Genomic DNA, 20336 nt, shown 5'->3' on the forward strand with positions numbered 1-20336 from the left:
CTTAAATCATTGTTTTTTTATATTTTTTTCTGTGGTTTGTCCGTGGCCCTTCTATTCCTCTTCAAATTGCAACAGATATTCCTAAGATGAGGCTGATAAAAATAAACTTCAATGCCTCAGGGATAGTAATGTCAAGTTTTCCATTTAATACATATGAAATGAAGAAAAGTCTATACTTTATATAAAGTGGATAGTTGCGTTGAGAGAGAGATAGTCTCAACTTTCAACGTGGTGAAACATCAGAAATAGTGGCCATATTGACAGAACAAATGACTGAAGAAGAGTGATTTGGTTGAAGAATGAGTGTTGCCAAGGCAAATGCTGGTTTTGTAGGTAGAGGAAGAGGTACGGATTCATTTGTTAACATAAGAATTACAGATGACATGGTGGGCCTATCAGCTGCATCTTCTTGAACACACAAAAGCCCAATGTGGATGCATCTCATCACCTCTGCCTTCCACCTTGTATTTGTATCCATTAACATTACTGCATCTGCAAATTCCAACCATTTCCCCTCAACCCATAGTCTCCTTGCCTGTCATTTCACATTTTTTTTTTCCATCGATTGTCATTAATTAGATTGTTGGTGATGATATCCATCTATATCTTCGTGTACTCCAATTAAAAATTAAGCAAGTAAAGAGACTTACGAAAGCAAGAAGGGTTTGCGCATGCTCTGTACGGTAGAAGCCATTGTTTCTTTTCCCACTTATAATCTCAAGCAACATAACACCAAAGCTGAAAACATCCGATTTCACCGAAAATAACCCCTCCATTGCATACTCCGGAGCCATGTATCCACTGTTTATCATTTATTGGAAGTTTCAAAACCAGATATGAGTAATTGAAATTAGAGATGGTTGTGAGAGTATCAAATATCAACCTCAGTCGTAAAAGAACAAAAGCAATAACTTGAAAATATGACCAATCTCCCCAGTTGAATCGATTCTCAGTGTACCTATCATTCATTTATCTACATGGACTGCAGTGGTCACTGGTCAGGGTGTTCCTTGGAATTAAAAAATTAAGAAATTTGGGTTGCCACCCCAAATATTTGTTCGATTTAACTGCTGGTTTTTATGGGTGTGGGATTTGGGCTCAGACCTTACTCTCCCAACTTCCAAAGTCCAAACCAACCCACCAAATGTGATTGTTCATTTCTGATTTTCTGTTAAATGGACTGGGCTGGGCTCTGCTCTGTGGGCTGGGGTTGTGTTGTCAGACCACAAAATGAAAATGGAGCGAAATATAGAAATGGGAATGGGTCTGCTTTAGGTCTCTTTTCAATTCATGCATCTGAGGAAAAACAAATCATCGAGTAATGAAAAAAAAAATGTACAAACTTACTATGTCCCAACAACTCTTCTAGTATTAGCCGCATTTTGATTTTCACAAAAGATCCTGGCCATCCCAAAGTCTGAGATCTTTGCGGTCATGTCGTGGTCCAACAATACATTGCTAGGCTTGAGATCTCTGTGAATGATTTTGAGTCGAGAGTCTTCATGAAGGTAAAGAAGACCCCGTGCAATCCCACCAATAATACTAAAGTACGTTCGCCAGTCAAGTTGGGAGCGTCGTATTGGATCTGAAATTAAGAAAATGCTTTCAAGTTTATTGTTTTATGTAGTAGTGGTAAAGGTAAAGTAATTAATGAGAAAAACAAAGCAAAGGATGAAAGGGAACAGACCAAAGATAAAGGAATCAAGGCTAATGTTAGGCATGAAGTCATAAACCAGTAGTTTCTCATCTCCCTGGATGCCACAACCCAAAAGCTTTACAAGATTCCTATGTTGAAGTTTTGCGATTAGTATTATCTCATTCTTGAATTCTTCTACACCTTGCCATGATTTTCTCGATAGCCTTTTTACAGCTACTTCTTTTCCATTTGGTAATTTGCCCTGAAACAATGAAATCCTTTCTTAATTGAAGGGAAAAAATAAAAAATAAAAAGAAGCGGAGATCATCAAGGGTAGTAGTACTGTTATAAGTGTTCAGCACTTTAAATGTGTTATTACCTTGTACACAGTGCCAAACCCACCTTGTCCAAGCTTATTCGAATCTGAAAAATTGTCTGTAGCTACTTTTATAGCATCAAAATCCATTAGGGGCAGTTCTGAAGAGCTCATTTGATTTCCATCTTGTATATTTTTTTCTGGGAAATCAAAGCTTGTTGGAGCTCCAACACTCTGTTGTAATGGAATATCTTCGATTCTTTGTTCATCTAAAAAAACAGATGACTATGTGATTGTTAGTAATTTTGAAGTTATTGTTTCATGATATTACCTCTAGCTAGCTACTTACCTGTTGGTGTTTCCCTTTCCTTCCTCCCCCGTATGTAATAAGCATAGAAGCAACCGAGAACTACTAGTACAAATATTGGTACACTGATAAATATTGCAATCATCCATGTCTTCCTTCCACTCCCTGCTTCCAACAAATTTATGCATCTCAATTAATTGACATAAATCATATGCATTTGACTGTAATTCTATTTTGAGTTCAAATTGTTTAATTTAAGAGAATTGTTAGAAAGAAGTTCTACCGATAAATCAAAATTCAACATTACAGTTCAAGGCAGCATGTGTTAACTTGGATTTATTAAACCATGCCACTTAAAACGAGTAAAATTTTGGAAAGAGTGGTGATCTAACGAATGCATTTTTTGGTGGGTACTGAATACAAGTAAAATAAATAGGAGAAGAGCTAATAATATCACATAGGGCTGCAAATAAATCTGATTCCAATTCGTATTCGATTTGGTAAGAACTGGATTCGAATATCTCCCCTGGCCCTAACAAATCGAATCGAATCGAATCAGGTAAGTTGATATGTTAGGTTATCAGGCCGAAATTGAATATAAACCCGATTCGGTCCATTATTTTACATATATTATTTTGTAAACATATCTGTCCCTATTATCCCTTTACACCCTTTACAAATATTGTAATTTTATAAGCCTCTATATGTCATTTAGACCCTAATCTAAAATCTAGACGGCTATAAGCCCATAACAAAAGGTCAAAAGCCTAATACACTCATCCGCTTTTCTTTCAAAGTCTCTTCTTTTGGATCTCATACTATATCATCCGCTTTTCTTTCAAAGCATTATAGGGGCTTAACGAGAACTGAGAAGAGATTGGGTAGAAGAGGCGACACCACCGGCAGGCCCAAGTTTGTGAGTTCTTTCTCTCTCTCTCTCTCTGCAAGGTTCAATGGATTTGTTTCAAATTTCAGCGTCTCTCTCCCCCTCTCTTCACTAATACTGCAAGGTTTGTGCTTTGTTTTAGATTTCAAGCTATGTGATACGGACAGAATAATTTTCAAACCTCAGACATTAGCACAATTGATTAATGAGGTTTGATTCAAATTTCAAAAGGGCAGGTGTGTTGTCAGTTTTGTATCTCAGTTTCTCTTTTTTTTTTTTTTCTTTTCCAAAATTTTGTTTCAATTTTTGACAAAAATATCAATCATGGTTTCAAATCGAATTTGAATTGGATATCTGACAATTTTATCGAATCAAATTCGAATATAAAATGCAATATCCATCAGATTATTATCGAAGTGAAATCCATGCAATTTTCTTATCGAATCGAATTGGAGATACCCCAATCCGAATTCGATCCAGCCCTAGTAGCACAACTCACTCCTTGAAGTAAGCTTTGCGTATTGGACATTCAATCAACCCAAAGAACCCAATACCGGATATCCAAATCCATCTCAACTTGTAACTATTCCTTTAAGGCCTCTTACATGTTTATCACTCTTTATATTGGGAAGATTTGCTATCTAAGTTCTATAACCAACATCCAACACCTATTGTAATCTTCATTTTCTATTAAAAAAACCAAAAAATTCTAAAACCAACAGGATGAACATGGCATATTTTATGCAACTCCTGGAAAGGCTAGAAGCTTTTACCCTACAAATTGACGGTGGAGAGAAGAAAAAAACTGAGTAGTCAAGCTTTACAAAAATAATCAAAGGACAAGGCTTATCACTTGAGCTAGGGCTGTCAATGAGTTTGACCTGCATAATCTGTCTTTCTTATTTGATAGGATTGGTCTGAACCAAATAAGTCATTATATTATTGTGATTGGACTTGATCAATAACCACGGGTGGAGGGGATTTCTCCTAAACAGACCACAACCTGGTGGGAAGGGTTGTCACAAAATCAGGCAAAATAAAGAGGGATGAGATTCTCTACAAGCAAAAAAAAAAAAAAAAAACTCTGCACACACTGTGAAAGCATAGGGATCCAAATACACATTGGGAATATCTCTCCATGAATTACGGTCTTCCTGCATACCCACGCAAACATAGTTGGATTTGGGCAAAGCTCCAAATGCTTTAATAGATACTTTACATATCTGGTTTAAAGATGGAGCAACTGAGGGAGACTGAAAAGATTTTTGGGAACGCATCAACACTCAACAGTAGGACGACTCAACATATAAATATAGATTTTCTTTTTCAACATATTTCTAGGTTTGGCTTGGAATGGATTACAATTTAAAGAGAACACAGGAAAGACGTGAAGCAAGCACTTACTGTTGGGAGTTGGGGAAGCACTTGAACCATTATAGAAGAGGTGGTTCATACCTCAAATTACAACTCTTGGCGACAACCATCCCCCCCCCCCCTACGAGGAAAGGAACCTCTCCGAATATCTCCCATTTCGTTCCTCAGGCAATTTGCGCATTCATCCCTGTTTATGTCTCTTGTACACTGCATTAGACCATATATCATCTCTGTTTTTGAAACGCTGGCCACTCTGGTTAAGAACATATGCCTATTAGATACCGTCTGGGTAATGAGTTGTGTCATCAACATTTCCCAGACATTAAAGTACTCAATTAGGTTCGTTACACTCTGCCCCCTTTCATTCCCCTTGGGAAACTTTCCTGCATACTCCATGAAAGAGAACTTCCGGTAGGAGTAGCGTAGTTGACAAAGCTCGTACCATATAATTGCTTCTTGTTTGTTTTGGCACTGTCGCATGATCCCTTGACTTGCAGTATTGACGCAATTCTGACAAACATCAGCAGCGACATCACCTCTGCAAAGTGCAAGCCCATAGACTTGATCGGAACCGGAGCCTACGGAGGTGTTATAGAAAACAAGAGGAGCATTACAGAATGTGCATCTCTGACTATCTCCCGATTCAGGAGAGACATCATCGACTACTTTCACCAGAGAAATCGATATTCGATACACGTTCGGGAATATAGGCAATCTGTTACTTGTGTGGCTCGACTTTTCAATCTTAATAGCTTTCTTTGTTTTTTGGGGTCAAAGTCAAACATAACTTGAGCTTTTTCTTTAACTTAAATATACCTTACCTAAGTTTTGGTTAAACATATACGGACGGTAAAAGGTGACTCTACCTAAATGGCCGGCCACTGGGCAAACCCTCTGCTGCCATGCATGTGTTTTAGCGACTTAATGTATGTCCTATATTCCCATGTCAATCACCAAAAGGACCCGATAAGGAATCGGATTTTGGTGCATAGACTAGAGTTACGTTGGATAGTGGGTGTAATTATTACTTCATTTGGAAGTTGAGTCAACCATATTAAGGTTCACCACTCACCGGACTTCTAACCTGAATCTTGTCTCATGGTATCTCTATTTATCCATCTAGGCACCCACCTGTCTTCTGTATACAATTTTAATTTTTTTCTGCACAGCTATTTGGGCATTCGAGATATAGGAGGAGTGTAGTCTATCACCGGACACTTATGGGACTTGTATTAGTTTACAATGTTCTCAGCTGCTGAATAGATTTGGAGAGTTTATCCTGCCAATGCTAATACTAATGTGCCACCAAAAAAGTTGGGGCAACTTGTCTCAACTGCTAGGCTTAAATCTGAACCACATGTAGTGTGTGTTTGCATAAAATACTAAACCCGGATCATTTTCTACTTATGCCCAAGACCTTGGAAATTGATGGGCAAAATTGGAAAATTATACATAACCCCTAAACTTGATTATGGTACTACAATAGGTATGAGATTATGTTGTCTTTGATATGCCAATCAGTGAAATCCATCAAGGGTCACAACTTGGGTATTTTGGGGCAATATGAGAATTCACTTGAGTGGGGTGATCATAGTGATAGGATCAAACCCATTATTCGACAAAGTAAATGATACAGATTATACTCTCTTTGATAGAAACCTAAACTACATGCAATGTATTTCAACTGTGTTTGAGATTTGGTTTTCAAAATATATTTATAATATATATATATTAATGTTTTATGAAAAATGTTTGCAAAAGATTTTAATTTCCAGGATCCATCTGAGTAGAGAGTGTGACACTACACCTTGCAGCTTAGGGAGAGGTCATTTCCTATCAGTGGGGGTGTAAAGGAATCAAATTCGAATAAGATTAAGCAATATCCAAATTCGAATCCGATATCTGAATTCGATTCGATATTTGACGGATATTGAAAATTAATATCCAAATTCAAATCCGATTAAGTATTTGAATATCCGATTCAATTCAAATTCGATTAATTAATTATTTTAGATAATTAATAAATATTTTATTGATATAAAGTATATAAATATATAAATTATTTATATAACTTAATTACTATATATAAATTATAAAATATTTTATATATTATATATAAGAATTAAATAATTAGTCGATCGGATATTTATCGAATCAAATCAGGTCATATCTAAATTCAAATCCGATTATCTATTTGGTAAGAATAGGATATCCGAATTCAATCGATTAGATATTTGAATTATCCAAATTCAATTCGATTATGTCAGGTAGTGCTTGATCATCAGGTAAGTTGATTACTTGATGGGCTTTATCTTATTTAAGTCAATTATCCTTAGATCTTCATAGGATTGCTAAATTTAAGTATCATGTAAATGTAAATGTTGGGCCCATATTGAGCCTGTGATGATGTGCTTAGGGATTCACTACATTTAGTAATGAATTTGGCCAAGCCTTTTCATAGAGGTTGGACCAAACCCATGTCGACTTATGTGAGGTCATTGTGGGGTGCCACACCATACAAGTCAGGCCTAAATTGGCCATGCAACGCCCTTGAGTAGTGAGTCTTATAGTTGATTGGGTTAATGCTCATAATTAATATGATTAATTAAGCTATCACATGACAAATTAAGTTTTCATGTGCCATGGGGCGAATCTGGGCATGGAGCACCTAATCTTATAAGAAGATAAGGTATTATTCTAATTAGAGTTCAGATCTGATTTAGATCTGGATTATCTCCTAAATAGATTAGGAGGTAGCTCAATAAGAGATTATAAAAGAGGAGGGGGTGGACCAGTCCAAGATAGTTTCATATTTTTGTAGTTCCTGGTTCTCTCTGCACCCTTTTGTCTCCTAGTTTTTTCTCTTATTTTTGCAAGAAATTTAGGGGATATCAGGATCATCATCCTTAGTTTGGTTCAAGTACTTGGATCACAGTTTTGCTAAAAACTATATTACTGAATCAACTTCACCTATACACTGCCATCTTTAGTGGAAGCTAGTATTAGGACTGATTTGGGCATGAACTTCTGAAGGGATGGGATATCCATCACATGGACGTCCAAGTCTTGCGGAATGGACTAGGCAAATTTCAAAAAAATTTCTCCCATCTTTGCAGGGAGTCGAATTCCCTATTTTGAAAACACATTTTCAATGATCAATCTTGAACCATGAACCAAATCAGATCTGAACCAAAATGAATAGGTGGGAGGATATACCTGATACGGAGAAGCAGTATCTCCCAATGGAGGTGTTCACGCCCAAGGAATGATCCAAAATCTGCTCCCACTGAAGATGGCACAGTGCATGATGGAGTAGAATCAACAATGTTCTTCCAAAAGAACTTGACCCTTCGCAAGAATCAACTGGATGGCTTGTGGGTACAGCTCCAACCAATCTTTTCCCAAAAGATTGGAATCAAGATCAGATCTTGATTTCTCCCAAGAACTGGAGATCGAGCTAAAGGCAATGGCGGCAGCAAGAAGGAGGCGGCAGGAGAGAATTCACAGGGTGCAGAAATCTCTCTTTCTGTGATTTTTTAGCTCTGAAGAGAATTGAACATCAATCACTAATTCTTTGTGTTTCGCCCCTTTTCTCCTTTCCTAATCTTAAAGGGATCAGCTCCTAATCTCAGTAGGAGTTATTAATCCAAATCATATTTGGGTTAGAAGTCCCTTTAAGTGATAAGGGATAACCCTTATCTTATATGCAAATCAGATCAGCCATCTCCTAATCTAATTAGGAGGTTTCCAAATCTAAATCTCATTTAGATCTTGGACTCTCTAAGTGGATAGGGTCTAGGTCCAATCCTAACAGCTGATCCATCTCAGAATTTGCCCCTTTTAATTGACTGATCAAATCAGCCCAGTTTGAAATGGGCTTAAGGCCCATTTAAGTTTATGTACTCACTTAGCCTTCCAAACTACTGCCTAGTTGGGCTTCCTTGTATGGCGTGGGACCCAAACATTGATCTACACATCAGCCACATGGGTTCGGCCCAGCCTTTGTTACAAGGCCTGACCGAATACACTGTTAAAGACAGTGCACCCCCTGAAAACCCATCTTATGGGCTCTATGGTCCCAACACTTACCCTAAGTGGTCCTTGGGCCAAGCCACCTTGTAACACCCAGGGACTGTGGGCAGATGCAAGATTAGCCCATCAGGTATTATCCTCAATGGTCTTACACTTAACCTCTCAGCCCATAATGATCAAACACTGCCCGACAAGAGAGGACCTCTCCCTCGGCTGCAAGGAACAGTGTTGTACTCTCAGCTTATATGGATCTCGGGAATTAAAATCTTTTGCAAACCATTTCGAAACCATAACATATATATATATATATATATATATCTTTATATAAATATATTTTGCAAAACAAATCTCAACGATTGAAATCGGCTGCCGGCAGTCTTGGTTTCCATTAGTGAGAGTGCACCCCCGATCATTACCTTTGTCCGACAAAGGGACTGATCCTATCACTATGATCACCCACTCAGGTGAATTCTCAGACAGTCCCAACATACCCAGGTTTTGACCCCCGCTAAGGATCTCATTGAATGGTATATCAAAGACAACCCAATCCGACACCTAGTGCAGTATCATAATCGAGTCTAGGGGTCGGGTGTAACTTTCCAGTTTTGCCCATCAATCTCCAAGGTCCAGGGCAATACTGGAAATCTAGTCCTGTTCAAAGGTTCTATTAATCCTACACTATATGTGCCTAGGGTCTCACCCTGGCAGCTGAGACAGGCTACCCCAACCGACTTGGTGGCACCACAGTGTCAGCCTTGTCAGGATAGGTCTCCCTAGACCGATCCACTGGCTGTGAACGTTCTAAACTAACACGAGTCTCCTTAAGTGTCCAGTTTAAGGGTATTACACAGAAACATACCAAGGGAACATGAATCAAATATGCACTTTTATTCATTTACAATAAACTCAAAAAGTACATCATTCTGATTGAAGCGAAGGGCATACAAAACCGTCTAACAACTTCCACATTGGGATCTATGTTTTTGTGGTTTTTGTATCAGGTACAAATCTCCCTCTTTATTCGGTTTCAAATTTGGGCCGGTTAGTGCACGACCGATCCTCCAATCCTAAAAAATGCAGTTTTTCAAAACACAGAGAATTTAATTCCCAAAAGGATTAGGAAATTTTTGAAAATTTTCCCAACCATCTAGCATGGTTCGGCCATCCATATTATGGATTCTAACCATTCAAACACCTCTTGCGCCTATCGATGTTGTTGGATCTACACTTCCACCTTGTCATAAGGGTTGACCGAGCAGGAGACCATCTAAACACAAAAAGGAAAACTTGCTAGTCACATTCCTCCAAGAAGTCCTTGGCGACATAGTGGACCCAGAGAAGTATGTGCATACTTTAGTGGCCTTGGCCCAGATCGAGTCCACAGTGCGTTGCATCTTGGACTGGCAACTGCTGGGAGAACCATGCCGAGTGTGAGTTGTCGGTCGACGCCAGCCACGGATAGGAAATTCCCCTCCCGAATGCTCCACTATTGCTGATGATGCAACGAGTGGTGAGGGGCTGATCGTCCTGGGGGTCGGAAGATCGAGGCACCCCTGGGTGTAATCTACCCGAGGTCCCCTTGGGCCAACGTTGCTCACTCAACTAAAATGTTTTCGCCTCGGGCTGCCTCCACATGGTGCTTTTGCGCCATTGTCTTGTCACGGGCCACTACGGCCTCGACCCATTGTTTGGCGGCCACCTTCTCCTACTGGCACTGAGGCATATTCTTGACACTCCCTTCTTAGCAGCTCCCTTAGATGCCATAGCCTCCATCTTTTCAAGAAATACACCAAAAATTGTTAGAAAATTTTCAAAATTCAACAGAAAGCATAAATAGCAAAGCGAAAGGAGCGTCTCTACCGAGGGGGTAGAATTAAGGCCGGCCTTCACCAAGGCTTCCTCCCTCACCAAGAGTCTAGCATGAACTGTTCCACCCAACCGAAGCCAATTCATAATGGCTTTCTCCTCATCATTGCTACGCAGTGTGATCCTCTTGGCCAACATATTCGGGCTTCCTCAATCGGTTCTAAAGGGCCAACCTCGCTTGCAACTCACAAAATGGTACTTCTTCGTCCAGTTTTGCACAGAGGATGGATTGTCCAACACTCTCCCCCTTCGGCCTTGGAAATACCATAACCCCTCGCCATTGGGGTTTTTCCTCAGTGTTAACAGGCTTCGGAAGATGTTCACTATCATTGGAAGGTTTGAAAGATGGGTCGTCACCAAGACCGCCACAATTGTTCTCACTAGGTTTGGCACAAGCTAGCTAAGAGTCAACTTATAATGATTCAGCAACTCCAGGACGAGCAGGGTAAAGGGAAATGCAGCCCGAATTCCAAATAATGCTCGTGGACGCAGATCTTGCACTCGGTGCCACATCGTGGCCAATTTTTTATGTGGGATTGTTGCCAAAGGCCAATGTTTTTTGTAATAAATTCGGAATATGATATAGCAAAGGTGAAAAATGTTTGATCAGCTCGGTGCAACATTTGAAATGGTTACATCGTCAATGGATCCAATTTCAGCATTGGATGAAGATTGTTCTGATTTAATAATAAAATGTTCAACTGAAAATTCTGGTTGTTTGGGTTGTAGAAGAGAAATGGATTCACCACCCATCATGACAACAACATTTGACCTCGTGGGTTTGTCTATTGCTGCTGCTTGAACACATAGTACCTGAATGTGGATGCATCTCAGCCCTTGACTTGTTGCACATGACTCAATTATAGGCGTGCTTTGTGAGGAGATCCAGACTCACTAAGATATGGTCACTCTCAAAATACGGTGGCATGGGATCAAATCTGTGGACATGCATGATCTATGTGGCTAGGCCAATGGACCTCATGTACACCCTTCTCATTTTTTTGCCTTCTTCACTTAATTCCCCCTTGTAATATCTATATCTATACTACCTATAAAAGATTGAATGCCCCTTCTTTCTGGAAATTTCATTGGATGGTTTCTACCCCCCTTGTTGAAGCATATAACGGGCATAAAAAGGACATATAGATCATTTATTCTCACTTCCAAAACTACCCACTTATAACCGTTTAGAATCTACCTGCCCATGAGTTATAAATAATTTTGTCCTAGAGATACTATCACATGCAAATGCACGTGCACATTTACTAGTAATACCAAAAAAATAAAAAGAAAACAAAATCCTGTTTTTATACATGTATTATGGTATTACATAGAAATTAGCGGGGAGTCCACTAAATCAAGGGTGGAGAGAACATAATACATGTGATTCCCACTGGTCATGTCGTGGAGAGCTTGTAGTTTCACATCTTTGATTCAAATTTGAAATTTGAATTTTTAAAATTAAAAAAATACAAGTAATTCACACACATGACCTATGGGCTGACCTAGGGTTTCCTAAACTAGTGGTTCAACCAATGTGAATCCTTTTAGGTTCACTTGGAATTACACCACTTCCTTTGGTTTGCGAGGTAAGAGGTGGGGATGTGGGAGGCTCCCATTGCTTTTGCAATGACTTAATTAATTAACCACAAAACCCGCTTAGGCTTAACCGTTTAACATATTTTCTTAGACACCAACCGTCGGTTATGGAAAATAATCACAAGCTTCCCTAAAATTCAGCACATCCTTGAACCAAATGTGGGGCTCCCTAAAGGATCTTGCTATCCATATTTTAAATTAGGGTTTAGGGTGAACCGCACATGAAGGATGGTGATTTTTTGGGCCAAGGAAGGGTGATGAAATCCCCACCTTATTTTATTTAAGTTGGATTGCCTTTAAATGGATTAATGGAAAGAAAACAAAATAAACAAAGAAAATGCAACTAAATACGATGCATGAACAATTATTTCTAATATACAATTCAACAATATAACATAAAATAATAAAACAAACTAATTAAGCAAACGGAACAATTAAAATAATAAAAAGAAAACCTAACACATTCACACTAACAAAATAATTTCAACAATTAAATAAACCTATATGATGCATGCTCTAGAATATCACACCCTAAATGTTGGAACTCAAATGCAAAACTTTTAAAATATTAATTAATTTTTTATTTTCTTTTTATTTTTTTATTTTTACTTTTTTATTATTTTATTACTTTATTTTTATTTTTTTTGGAATTCATGATTTGAAATTTAAATTCAAATTCAAATTCAGATTTGAATTGAAATTTAAATTTAAATTCAAATTTGTAATTTAAACTCAAATTAAAAAAATTGAATAATTTCGTATTTAACAGTTAATTATTCAATTAAATAACTATAAAAGGAAATTAAATAAAGCAACAAATAATTATTGCAAACAGAAAATAAAAATATAATTGTGCTAAAAAGAATTAACAACTACCAAAAATAAATTCTAACAAGCGAGAAAAAAATAGCTACTCAAATGGTGAAACCGAAAATAAAATAAAAAAATGATTACGAGGCAATAAATAAAATAAAAGGAATTGAATGAAAATTTTTTTATCTGAAAATTAAAAAAAAACTACTAAAACAGAAATTCGAACAAGAAATTAAAATAAAGAAGAAAATAGATCTAGAAACAAAATGAAAGAAAAATAATACTAAAAAAATAAATCAGATCTAGAAAAAAATTAATTAAAAATTCAAAAATCACTATTCTACCAAAAAAAAGAGTTCAAAAATAAAAGAAAAAATAAAAAATAAAATGGGACGACTACACCTGAAATGCAATGCAATTAATCTTCTCTTCTCTTCTCTCCTGTAGTCCCCCAATGCTCCGGTACCCCACATTTCGCTATTACGTCCTACAAAATCAAAGAGAAACAAGAATTAAAATGAAATTACAAATCAAGTAATTAAACAAAAATAGAAAAAATAATGGAACAGATCCAGATAAAGCAAATAAAAAATTTTCTCCATTGCTCCCCAGCAACGAAGCCAAAAACTTGGTGTGTCCGGAAGCGTGTCGTTAACCACTTCGGAACACCAGTTTTAATATTAATAATTTTTTTCCGATTCTCAAACAATTACAAATGTAGTAAATGGTGAGAACGGGTTGTATCCACAGGGAAGCGAGGGGAAAATCGTTATCTAGTTAAATCTGGGAAATAAACACAATTGAGAGTTGTAGAAACACAAAATTTAATTAATTAAACTAAAATTCGTTAAAATAAAATTCGAACTGTGTTGGAAGTGAAAAGTGTAGAAAAATAAATAAATAAATAAAATGAACGAAATAAAAAGTTTGTAATCCGATCAGAGGTAGCAGTCTCCGGATCTCTCGTTTGACCTTTGAAATTCTCGAGCTAGGCCTTCTGTCTTACCTGGCCGAATTCTAGATCTACAGAAAAGAAAACAATAATCAAACTGAATGAAAGTAAATTGCAGAAAGGAAAAAACGAAACTGGAAATGAAAGAATATAAATTAAATCTAAGACTAATGGTTGAGATCTGAATCCAAAGGTGGTAGTAGTGGCTTAGGTAAACTGGGATTATAGAGAAAGAGGGGGGGGGGGGGGGCAGCAGTTGGGTTTTAGCAAAGATATGGGCGCCCTAGGGTTTCTAATGAAGGGTTAGGATGGTTCTAGGTAGATCCTAAGGTTGAGAAGAGAAGGAGAGTGTGCCCAATATTATGTAGGGCTAAGATTTGGGCGCTCATAAATGGAGGGTGGAGATTAAGGTGCCTAGGGTTGAAAGGTGGAGATTAAAAGGAGTGTGCGGCACCCTAGAGTGGATGGCTGAGATAAAAAATGGAATGGAGGGCTGAGATCTAATGAATAGGGGCTAAATGGTGAGGATTAGATGTTAGGTGGTGCCCTAAGGTTAAAAAGCTAAAAAGAGAGTGCCCTAAAAGGAATGGTGGACATTAGAAAGGATGGAAAGTAGAGATTGAGCAGATAGGGGTGAGTAGGGTTTGCTAAGAATGAAAAGAATGAGCTAGAAGGTGCCCTAGGGTTTGCTAATGAGAGGGGAGCATGCTAATACAATTGATGGGGCGCCATTCTGGGTTTAGCAGATAGGAGGCGCCCTCCTGTTCTCAGTTTTTCACAAAAACACTCATCTCTCAACTGGACTTCATACCAGCTTCCCAAAAACTGCATTTAAGCGATGTAACTTTCCTAGTTTTTCTCAGAAGTTGTACAGAGGCCCTTAGAGGTCACAACATTGAATTTAACTAGGAAAATGACACACTTTGACTATTCTAAAACCGAAAATACCCCTGAAATGATGCCCCTAAGGCATTAAAATACAAAATTATCAAGTCCTCAGCTTTAGATTTTGCCACATGTCAATGTTTCAGATGTCGGATCGTCATTTAGGAAAGGTTGATTATATCCAATTAGACGACATTTAATGGGCCCAATCACATTGACATGTGTTATTCAATAATGGCATCTCAAATCTTATTTTCTACTTGTTTTTCTAGTTCTTTTCTCCACAAATATTCTTCTCCCTCCTTTTTTCTGTTTCTCTCTCTCTCTAAAGGCTCTCTTCCAAAAAAAAAATTCCTTGTTTGAATGAAGATGTTCTTCGGGTCTCTTAATTACGATGGGTGGGAGATCCCTTAATTAAAACTGTTGACAGCTTGAATGATTTGTTGATGGCGGTAATGAACCATACTGAGAAGATTAATTAATTAAAGAAAAGTGATAAAGTGTAGTTATTTAAAGCCTTTCTTTTTATAATTGCTTGTTTAGATTCAAGGACTGCAAATTAAACTGAACCCAATGCTATGTTCGATTCTCTATTCCATTTGTGATTTAATCAAATTAATAAGACTTGATATATATATGCATTAGTGCTAGTGAAGATCTTCAAAATCTTCCACAAAAGGGTGTTATTTAATTTCTTGAATAGTTGAATCAGAGATGAATTTTCCTGGACTGAGTAATGCCCATTATAGCACATCGATCGAGGTGGGTACAACGATTTGAGATTGAATTGAAATGCACGAATATGTTTTATTATTATTATTATGCAGAATAGGATCAAGTGCATCAGTTAATGAATTGGTTTATACTTTTCCTCTTCTCATGGTTTTCAAACCAGATAAACTTATAAATAAATTTAGGGTTCATGCATCACCAAACCAAAAGCACTGATAACGGTTTTTCTGTTAAGATGATTTACCGTTTACGGGCCCCTATTATTATCTATAAACGGGTCATGATTAATCCAATAATATAATTAAACATCAATATTAATGAGGTTGTAGTATTATTGCCGCCTTAGATCAAAAGAGCTTTATTGGTGAGAGAGGTAATTGAATCTGGCCATGCGCACATGTTAATTAATTAAAACAAAAGATAATAGGTTCTCAACCATCGTTAGATCGATGAAAACTGCCTGAATTATCAACCAATAACCAATCAAGTGGATTCGTCAAACGTGGTGGTCAACAAGATGTTATTTATCAAAACCAGTGATGGGTTTTAATTGGTCAAAGTTCTCTTTATACCATATCTTTCCCATATCATAAATTTTCCCCTGAAATAATGCTCTAACTAATGTAATGACTTGCATTGCCAAAATTCTCATTGTTGTAATATAAATAGCAAAATTCTAATTAAAATAAACTCCACTGAAACATGTTCGAATTTAATTTTCAAGTAATTAAAACATTAAATACAACACTTGATGCATGACCTCGATCATAGCAAATGTGATTCTGATACAGTAACTCTTCCACTGTCCACTTATTATTTTAATTTTGTGGGAATATATGTATTAAATAACTAATTCATGAATAGTACATATGTATGTAGCACGTGGGGCCGGGTTTGATCAGATTGTGATGGGATCAATGAGCAAAAGTTTGATGTGAGTTTTCAACCCTGTAATAACGTTGGTGAAGGCATCTCCATGCTTGTAGATGACATCTGCAAGGCGTGTAAAGTTGACAAGTGGCATTAGCAGAGGCATTGGTGCGGCAGTCGGTGTGATACATTCCTCGTTCAAAACCTTCCATGCGTTTGTGACAAGCTTACGTAACTCATTCTTTGCCTCTTCGCTTGACACACCATACTGCTTCATATAACATTCGATAGAAGAGCAGACATGCCCTCTCTCTTGCTCAAACTTCAAAATTTCAAATTTATAGATAGAATCAAATCAATACAAGGTTAATTAACTTAATTTAAGAGCTCTATTTATTATTAAATTAATGCTAACTAGCTAGATGGATGCATACCTCGTTAGCTATATATAGCTAGATTATATTAGATGGATGCATACCTCGTTAGTTTGGATGTCATCCAAGAATCGACCGATGATACATGTACTCTTAACAGCATCAGGTGTCTTTGATAGCCAATCAAACACCTCTTTTGTTGCCATTTCTCCCATGCATGCGAAGATTACATTTGTCATCATAATGCATGTACTGGTAATTAGGCCAAGCTTGCTAAACTCTTCAAATGTAGGAATGTGCCCTTCTTTCAACCATGTGGCTTCAATTTGGTAGGCTTCAATCAAATCCTTCATCTGGGGTTGGTGGCCGGGGCAGAATGAAATTAAAATTAAAGTTATTAATTAAGAAGAGTGCGTACGTGCGACTAACTTGCGAGTTTAATTATGATTTCTTATAAACTATATATAAAGAGCATTCCCATCTAATTAATTATATTGATCATCCTTCGAATTTATCAAGATATATATAAAGAATTAATGGAACAAATAAATAAATTAATCACAGCCGGCCATTAATTGCTGCTTAATTATGTGTAACTTACCGCTTCTTTTGCATAAGAAACACAAAAACATCTTCCTTCCTTTCTCATCTCTTCTTCAATTTCATTGTAAATATTTAAGAGTGTAACGTATATCACTTTCATGTATTCTGGTAGCTTATCAGTTTCATTGGCATCCCACCTAAATATATAAACATGATGAAACTATATAGAGTGAGAAGGGCAATGAAGACATCTAACTAACTAACTAATAAATAAATCAACTTGTCAAAATTTTGAGAAAGATCCATGTTAACTTAATTATGGTCTCATCTCAATTCAAACCTTCGGATTGCATCCGTAAGGAGCTGGAGTTCTTCAAAGGTACCATATGCATCGTAAGTATCGTCTAAAATTGTAGTGATGGCAATTATTTTAGCGAGAATCTTTCGTCCAAGAGAGTATTGGGGTTCAGGATAAACACCAGCTGACCAAAAATAGCACTCTACCAGTCTGTCTCTTGCATAAGGTGTCTTTGATGTAAAATCTATATTCTTCCACCACCTGTACGTAAGTGTTAGAGATTATATTAGAGCAGATACAAACATATATATATATATATATATATATATATATAAATATATATATATATATATATATATATATAGTTATGAAGGTTATCACCAACTTCAATTCTCAGAGAAAGCTAGGAAGCTTACCTTGATACTTGGCTTAGCTCGTTGAGATATAACAACTGTGTTCTGTTGAAATCTAACTTTGCAAGCTTGAGCAGAACTTGAATTCGTGATTTGTCTTCTTCGTAGAAAGAGATGTAATGTCGTGCCTCTATCTTAGGTATTCCCCTGTGGAGAGGCTGCTCTAGGGCATGCTTCACTTGTTTTACAAGAGTAGGGGAAGTTGTATCCGTAGCCACAGTCGACTTGAGATGAGCAGTGGTAAAAGCAAGGGCTTCATCTAGAACTTCTTCTCCACGTTTCCCAAGGTATGCAGCTTCATACAAACTCAGCATACCTTGTATATCTCTAGCCAAGCTCTCTCTAAACTTTCCATCTTCATCTCTGAATTTCTTGAACACATCTGCTTGACCAACAGAAATAGGAAATGAGACCAAAAAACGCAAGTCATAGATTATGCAGGGATCGATCGAAATTGGGTGATGATGGGTCATAATCCCGAACCTGACCCAATTTCTTGAACACATCTGCCTATGCGATTTTTGAATATCTAAAGACTTAATTTGAAGAACCAGCATGTATATAATATACCAGATTATGTGCATAACTAACAGAAACCTGCAGAGAAAAATATTAATATTGGGACTTACCACATGGTATGTTATAACCATGTTGCCTGAGTAATCGAAACAGAAGAGCAACAGCATTGAGATTATCATCCATATCATTAAAGTAGACAATGTGGGCATCGAATATCTGTTCTAGCATCTTGTCTATCTCTCTCTCAAATTGATACCCCAAGCCAAGACGTTGAACTCCGTCAATCAAACTCAACATTTCCAATGGTTTATTGGCAGAATTCCTTAAAATGCTCCTCACTTCTTCTTTTAGCTCTTCAACTTGTTGATTGTAAGACTCAAGTTTCTGCACAAGCAATTCTCATCATGTCAAAAACATTATAAATTGAGAGAGAGAGAGAGAGAGAGAGAGAGAGAGATGCAACGACCATGTTATCACAAGTGTAAGTAATGAATCGATCTCCCCAAATGCTAGGGTGGAAAGTGGTGGTGTGACGAATGAGCTCTGTTTTTTCGGCTTCCGAAGAAGAATGCTGGGTGGGGGGGCATGATGAAATTTGGGAAGACATGTTGATACAACCAAGCAGATGTGCTTCAAATGAATGAATACTTGTATGATGGAGATTAGGCTTCTATGGTCAGGTATTTATAGATAGATAGGCTTCAAAGGTGATGCTTCAATTGCCATGACAGAAAATTCAACCATTGGAAAGAAAATCACCGACGGCTGAAATGCTAGTTAAAAAATCCGTAGACACGCTGTTAATTAAGCACAATGAATGAGCACCTAATGCAATCAAAACGTGTTTGAATGAGAGGCACATTAGCTATCACAAGTATCATACAGCTATTAGGTGTTGGATCACTGTACTTATCTAACGTGGCTACTAGATCAGGATCCGGACCCGGACCCGGACCCGGTGAGATCACTACTGATTGAGGGGGGATTTCTTGAATTCATATCTGTTCCCCATACAGCATGCTCCACAATCCCACATGCACATAACTTGTCACTGGGAGATGTTTTCGATGAACGGTTTGGATGTGCTGTAGGGTACACTATATTTTATGGTTGGTGGTGAGATGAATACTGTTAAGGGGGTGATTTCATTTCATTGGAGGTGAAAAGCTAGAAATATCAGTACTTACCTCATTTGATATTTTTACAGTCATGCTTATTGTAATAGTGGAACGGGAATTGCTCCACATACAGGATCGCCTCACAGGGTAGGATGTTCTCAATACATACATGGTAGAATGTACGCGTTAAGTCACTGTGTGTGAGTTTCCTGTGTCTAATTTATATCTTATTCTACGGTAATTCTCTTTTCTTTCCTTTGTTTATATCATTCACCTAGGATGGTGACTAATCACTACGATGTGACTAATTATATTCAAAGGACAGTGTGACCTCGCTCCATGTGTTACAGGCACCTTAATTAGGTAGAAACTTTCACCCAACTTCCCGCATGTGACTGAGAAGATTAGATAGAAAGATAGATAGTGTATCGTTTGCCCATCGATTTATTATTTATGGATATATTAGATAGATAGATAGATCTGTAGGGTCTTGTTATTTTAGAAGTATTATTTTTAACAAGGAAAATTCCTTTTAAAAAATTACTGTAGTCTATTTGTCATCTTATAATTGCATAACTATAACTGAAGTGTCTGTGTGGTTTTAACCAATTTTGCTTTTCTGATATTTATGACATGTTTCAACTTTCAAGTCCCTTTCTCAACATTTGTTGGAAGTATTCTTCTCGGGTGCATTCTTAATACATGGTGGAATGAACTTAGGTTATGCGTGATCAAGTTTGTTACAATCACTTTCTTTGCATTTCTGGATGTTCTTATGAAGCATATGGGTAAGAAAGAGGCAA

The 20336-nt window shown here is 37.2% G+C and overlaps 3 protein-coding genes and 1 pseudogene across 4 annotated transcripts; all 4 read right to left on the reverse strand.

Annotated features, from left to right (window-relative positions):
- Window positions 1–223: 223 nt before the first annotated feature.
- Window positions 224–801, reverse strand: LOC148803917 (cysteine-rich receptor-like protein kinase 10). Its single transcript, XM_088896860.1, has 2 exons — window positions 651–801; window positions 224–535 (listed from the first exon to the last, which is right to left on the reverse strand). Exons 1-2 carry the CDS (start codon window positions 792–794, stop codon window positions 224–226), a joined length of 456 nt encoding a protein of 151 aa, XP_088752986.1. The 5' UTR covers window positions 795–801.
- Window positions 802–1346: 545 nt separating this feature from the next.
- Window positions 1347–2404, reverse strand: LOC104590894 (putative cysteine-rich receptor-like protein kinase 20). Its single transcript, XM_088898472.1, has 4 exons — window positions 2302–2404; window positions 2016–2221; window positions 1688–1898; window positions 1347–1585 (listed from the first exon to the last, which is right to left on the reverse strand). The coding sequence occupies exons 1-4, from the start codon at window positions 2402–2404 to the stop codon at window positions 1347–1349; spliced, it is 759 nt and encodes a 252-aa protein (XP_088754598.1).
- A 1699-nt stretch (window positions 2405–4103) lies between these two features.
- On the reverse strand, window positions 4104–5281 carry LOC148803918 (antimicrobial ginkbilobin-2-like protein; annotated as a pseudogene).
- A 10773-nt stretch (window positions 5282–16054) lies between these two features.
- LOC104590893 ((-)-germacrene D synthase-like) lies at window positions 16055–19739 on the reverse strand. Of its 2 annotated transcripts, none has more exons than XM_088894510.1 (7): window positions 19603–19739; window positions 18526–18799; window positions 17900–18278; window positions 17526–17744; window positions 17244–17382; window positions 16747–16995; window positions 16055–16590 (listed from the first exon to the last, which is right to left on the reverse strand). In XM_088894510.1, the coding sequence occupies exons 1-7, from the start codon at window positions 19702–19704 to the stop codon at window positions 16297–16299; spliced, it is 1656 nt and encodes a 551-aa protein (XP_088750636.1). In that variant the 5' UTR covers window positions 19705–19739; the 3' UTR covers window positions 16055–16296. The 2 variants fall into 2 exon arrangements, with proteins under 2 accessions (XP_088750636.1, XP_010247958.1); XM_010249656.3 differs by lacking the exon at window positions 19603–19739 and adding an exon at window positions 18882–19173.
- Between the last annotated feature and the right edge of the window lie 597 nt (window positions 19740–20336).

Source organism: Nelumbo nucifera, chromosome 1 (assembly GCF_055504915.1).
Source record: "Nelumbo nucifera cultivar China Antique chromosome 1, China Antique-T2T, whole genome shotgun sequence".
Classification (NCBI taxonomy): Eukaryota; Viridiplantae; Streptophyta; class Magnoliopsida; order Proteales; family Nelumbonaceae; genus Nelumbo; species Nelumbo nucifera.

What these genes read in the sequence shown, in the direction of transcription:
- LOC148803917 (XM_088896860.1), bottom strand. Translation starts at nt 794, where the DNA reads ATGGCTCCGGAGTATGCAATGGAGGGGTTATTTTCGGTGAAATCGGAT. An exon ending in CGCAAACCCTTCTTGCTTTC is followed by an intron (nt 536 to 650) that starts GTAAGTCTCTTT and finishes GTGAAATGACAG; the next exon opens with GCAAGGAGACTATGGGTTGA.
- LOC104590894 (XM_088898472.1), bottom strand. Translation starts at nt 2,404, where the DNA reads ATGATTGCAATATTTATCAGTGTACCAATATTTGTACTAGTAGTTCTC. An exon ending in GGAAAGGGAAACACCAACAG is followed by an intron (nt 2,222 to 2,301) that starts GTAAGTAGCTAG and finishes CTGTTTTTTTAG; the next exon opens with ATGAACAAAGAATCGAAGAT. An exon ending in GGTTTGGCACTGTGTACAAG is followed by an intron (nt 1,899 to 2,015) that starts GTAATAACACAT and finishes TCATTGTTTCAG; the next exon opens with GGCAAATTACCAAATGGAAA.
- LOC104590893 (XM_010249656.3), bottom strand. Translation starts at nt 19,022, where the DNA reads ATGTCTTCCCAAATTTCATCATGCCCCCCCACCCAGCATTCTTCTTCG. An exon ending in TGGTTATAACATACCATGTG is followed by an intron (nt 18,279 to 18,525) that starts GTAAGTCCCAAT and finishes TTGGTCAAGCAG; the next exon opens with ATGTGTTCAAGAAATTCAGA. An exon ending in CTTACGGATGCAATCCGAAG is followed by an intron (nt 17,383 to 17,525) that starts GTTTGAATTGAG and finishes TTATATATTTAG; the next exon opens with GTGGGATGCCAATGAAACTG.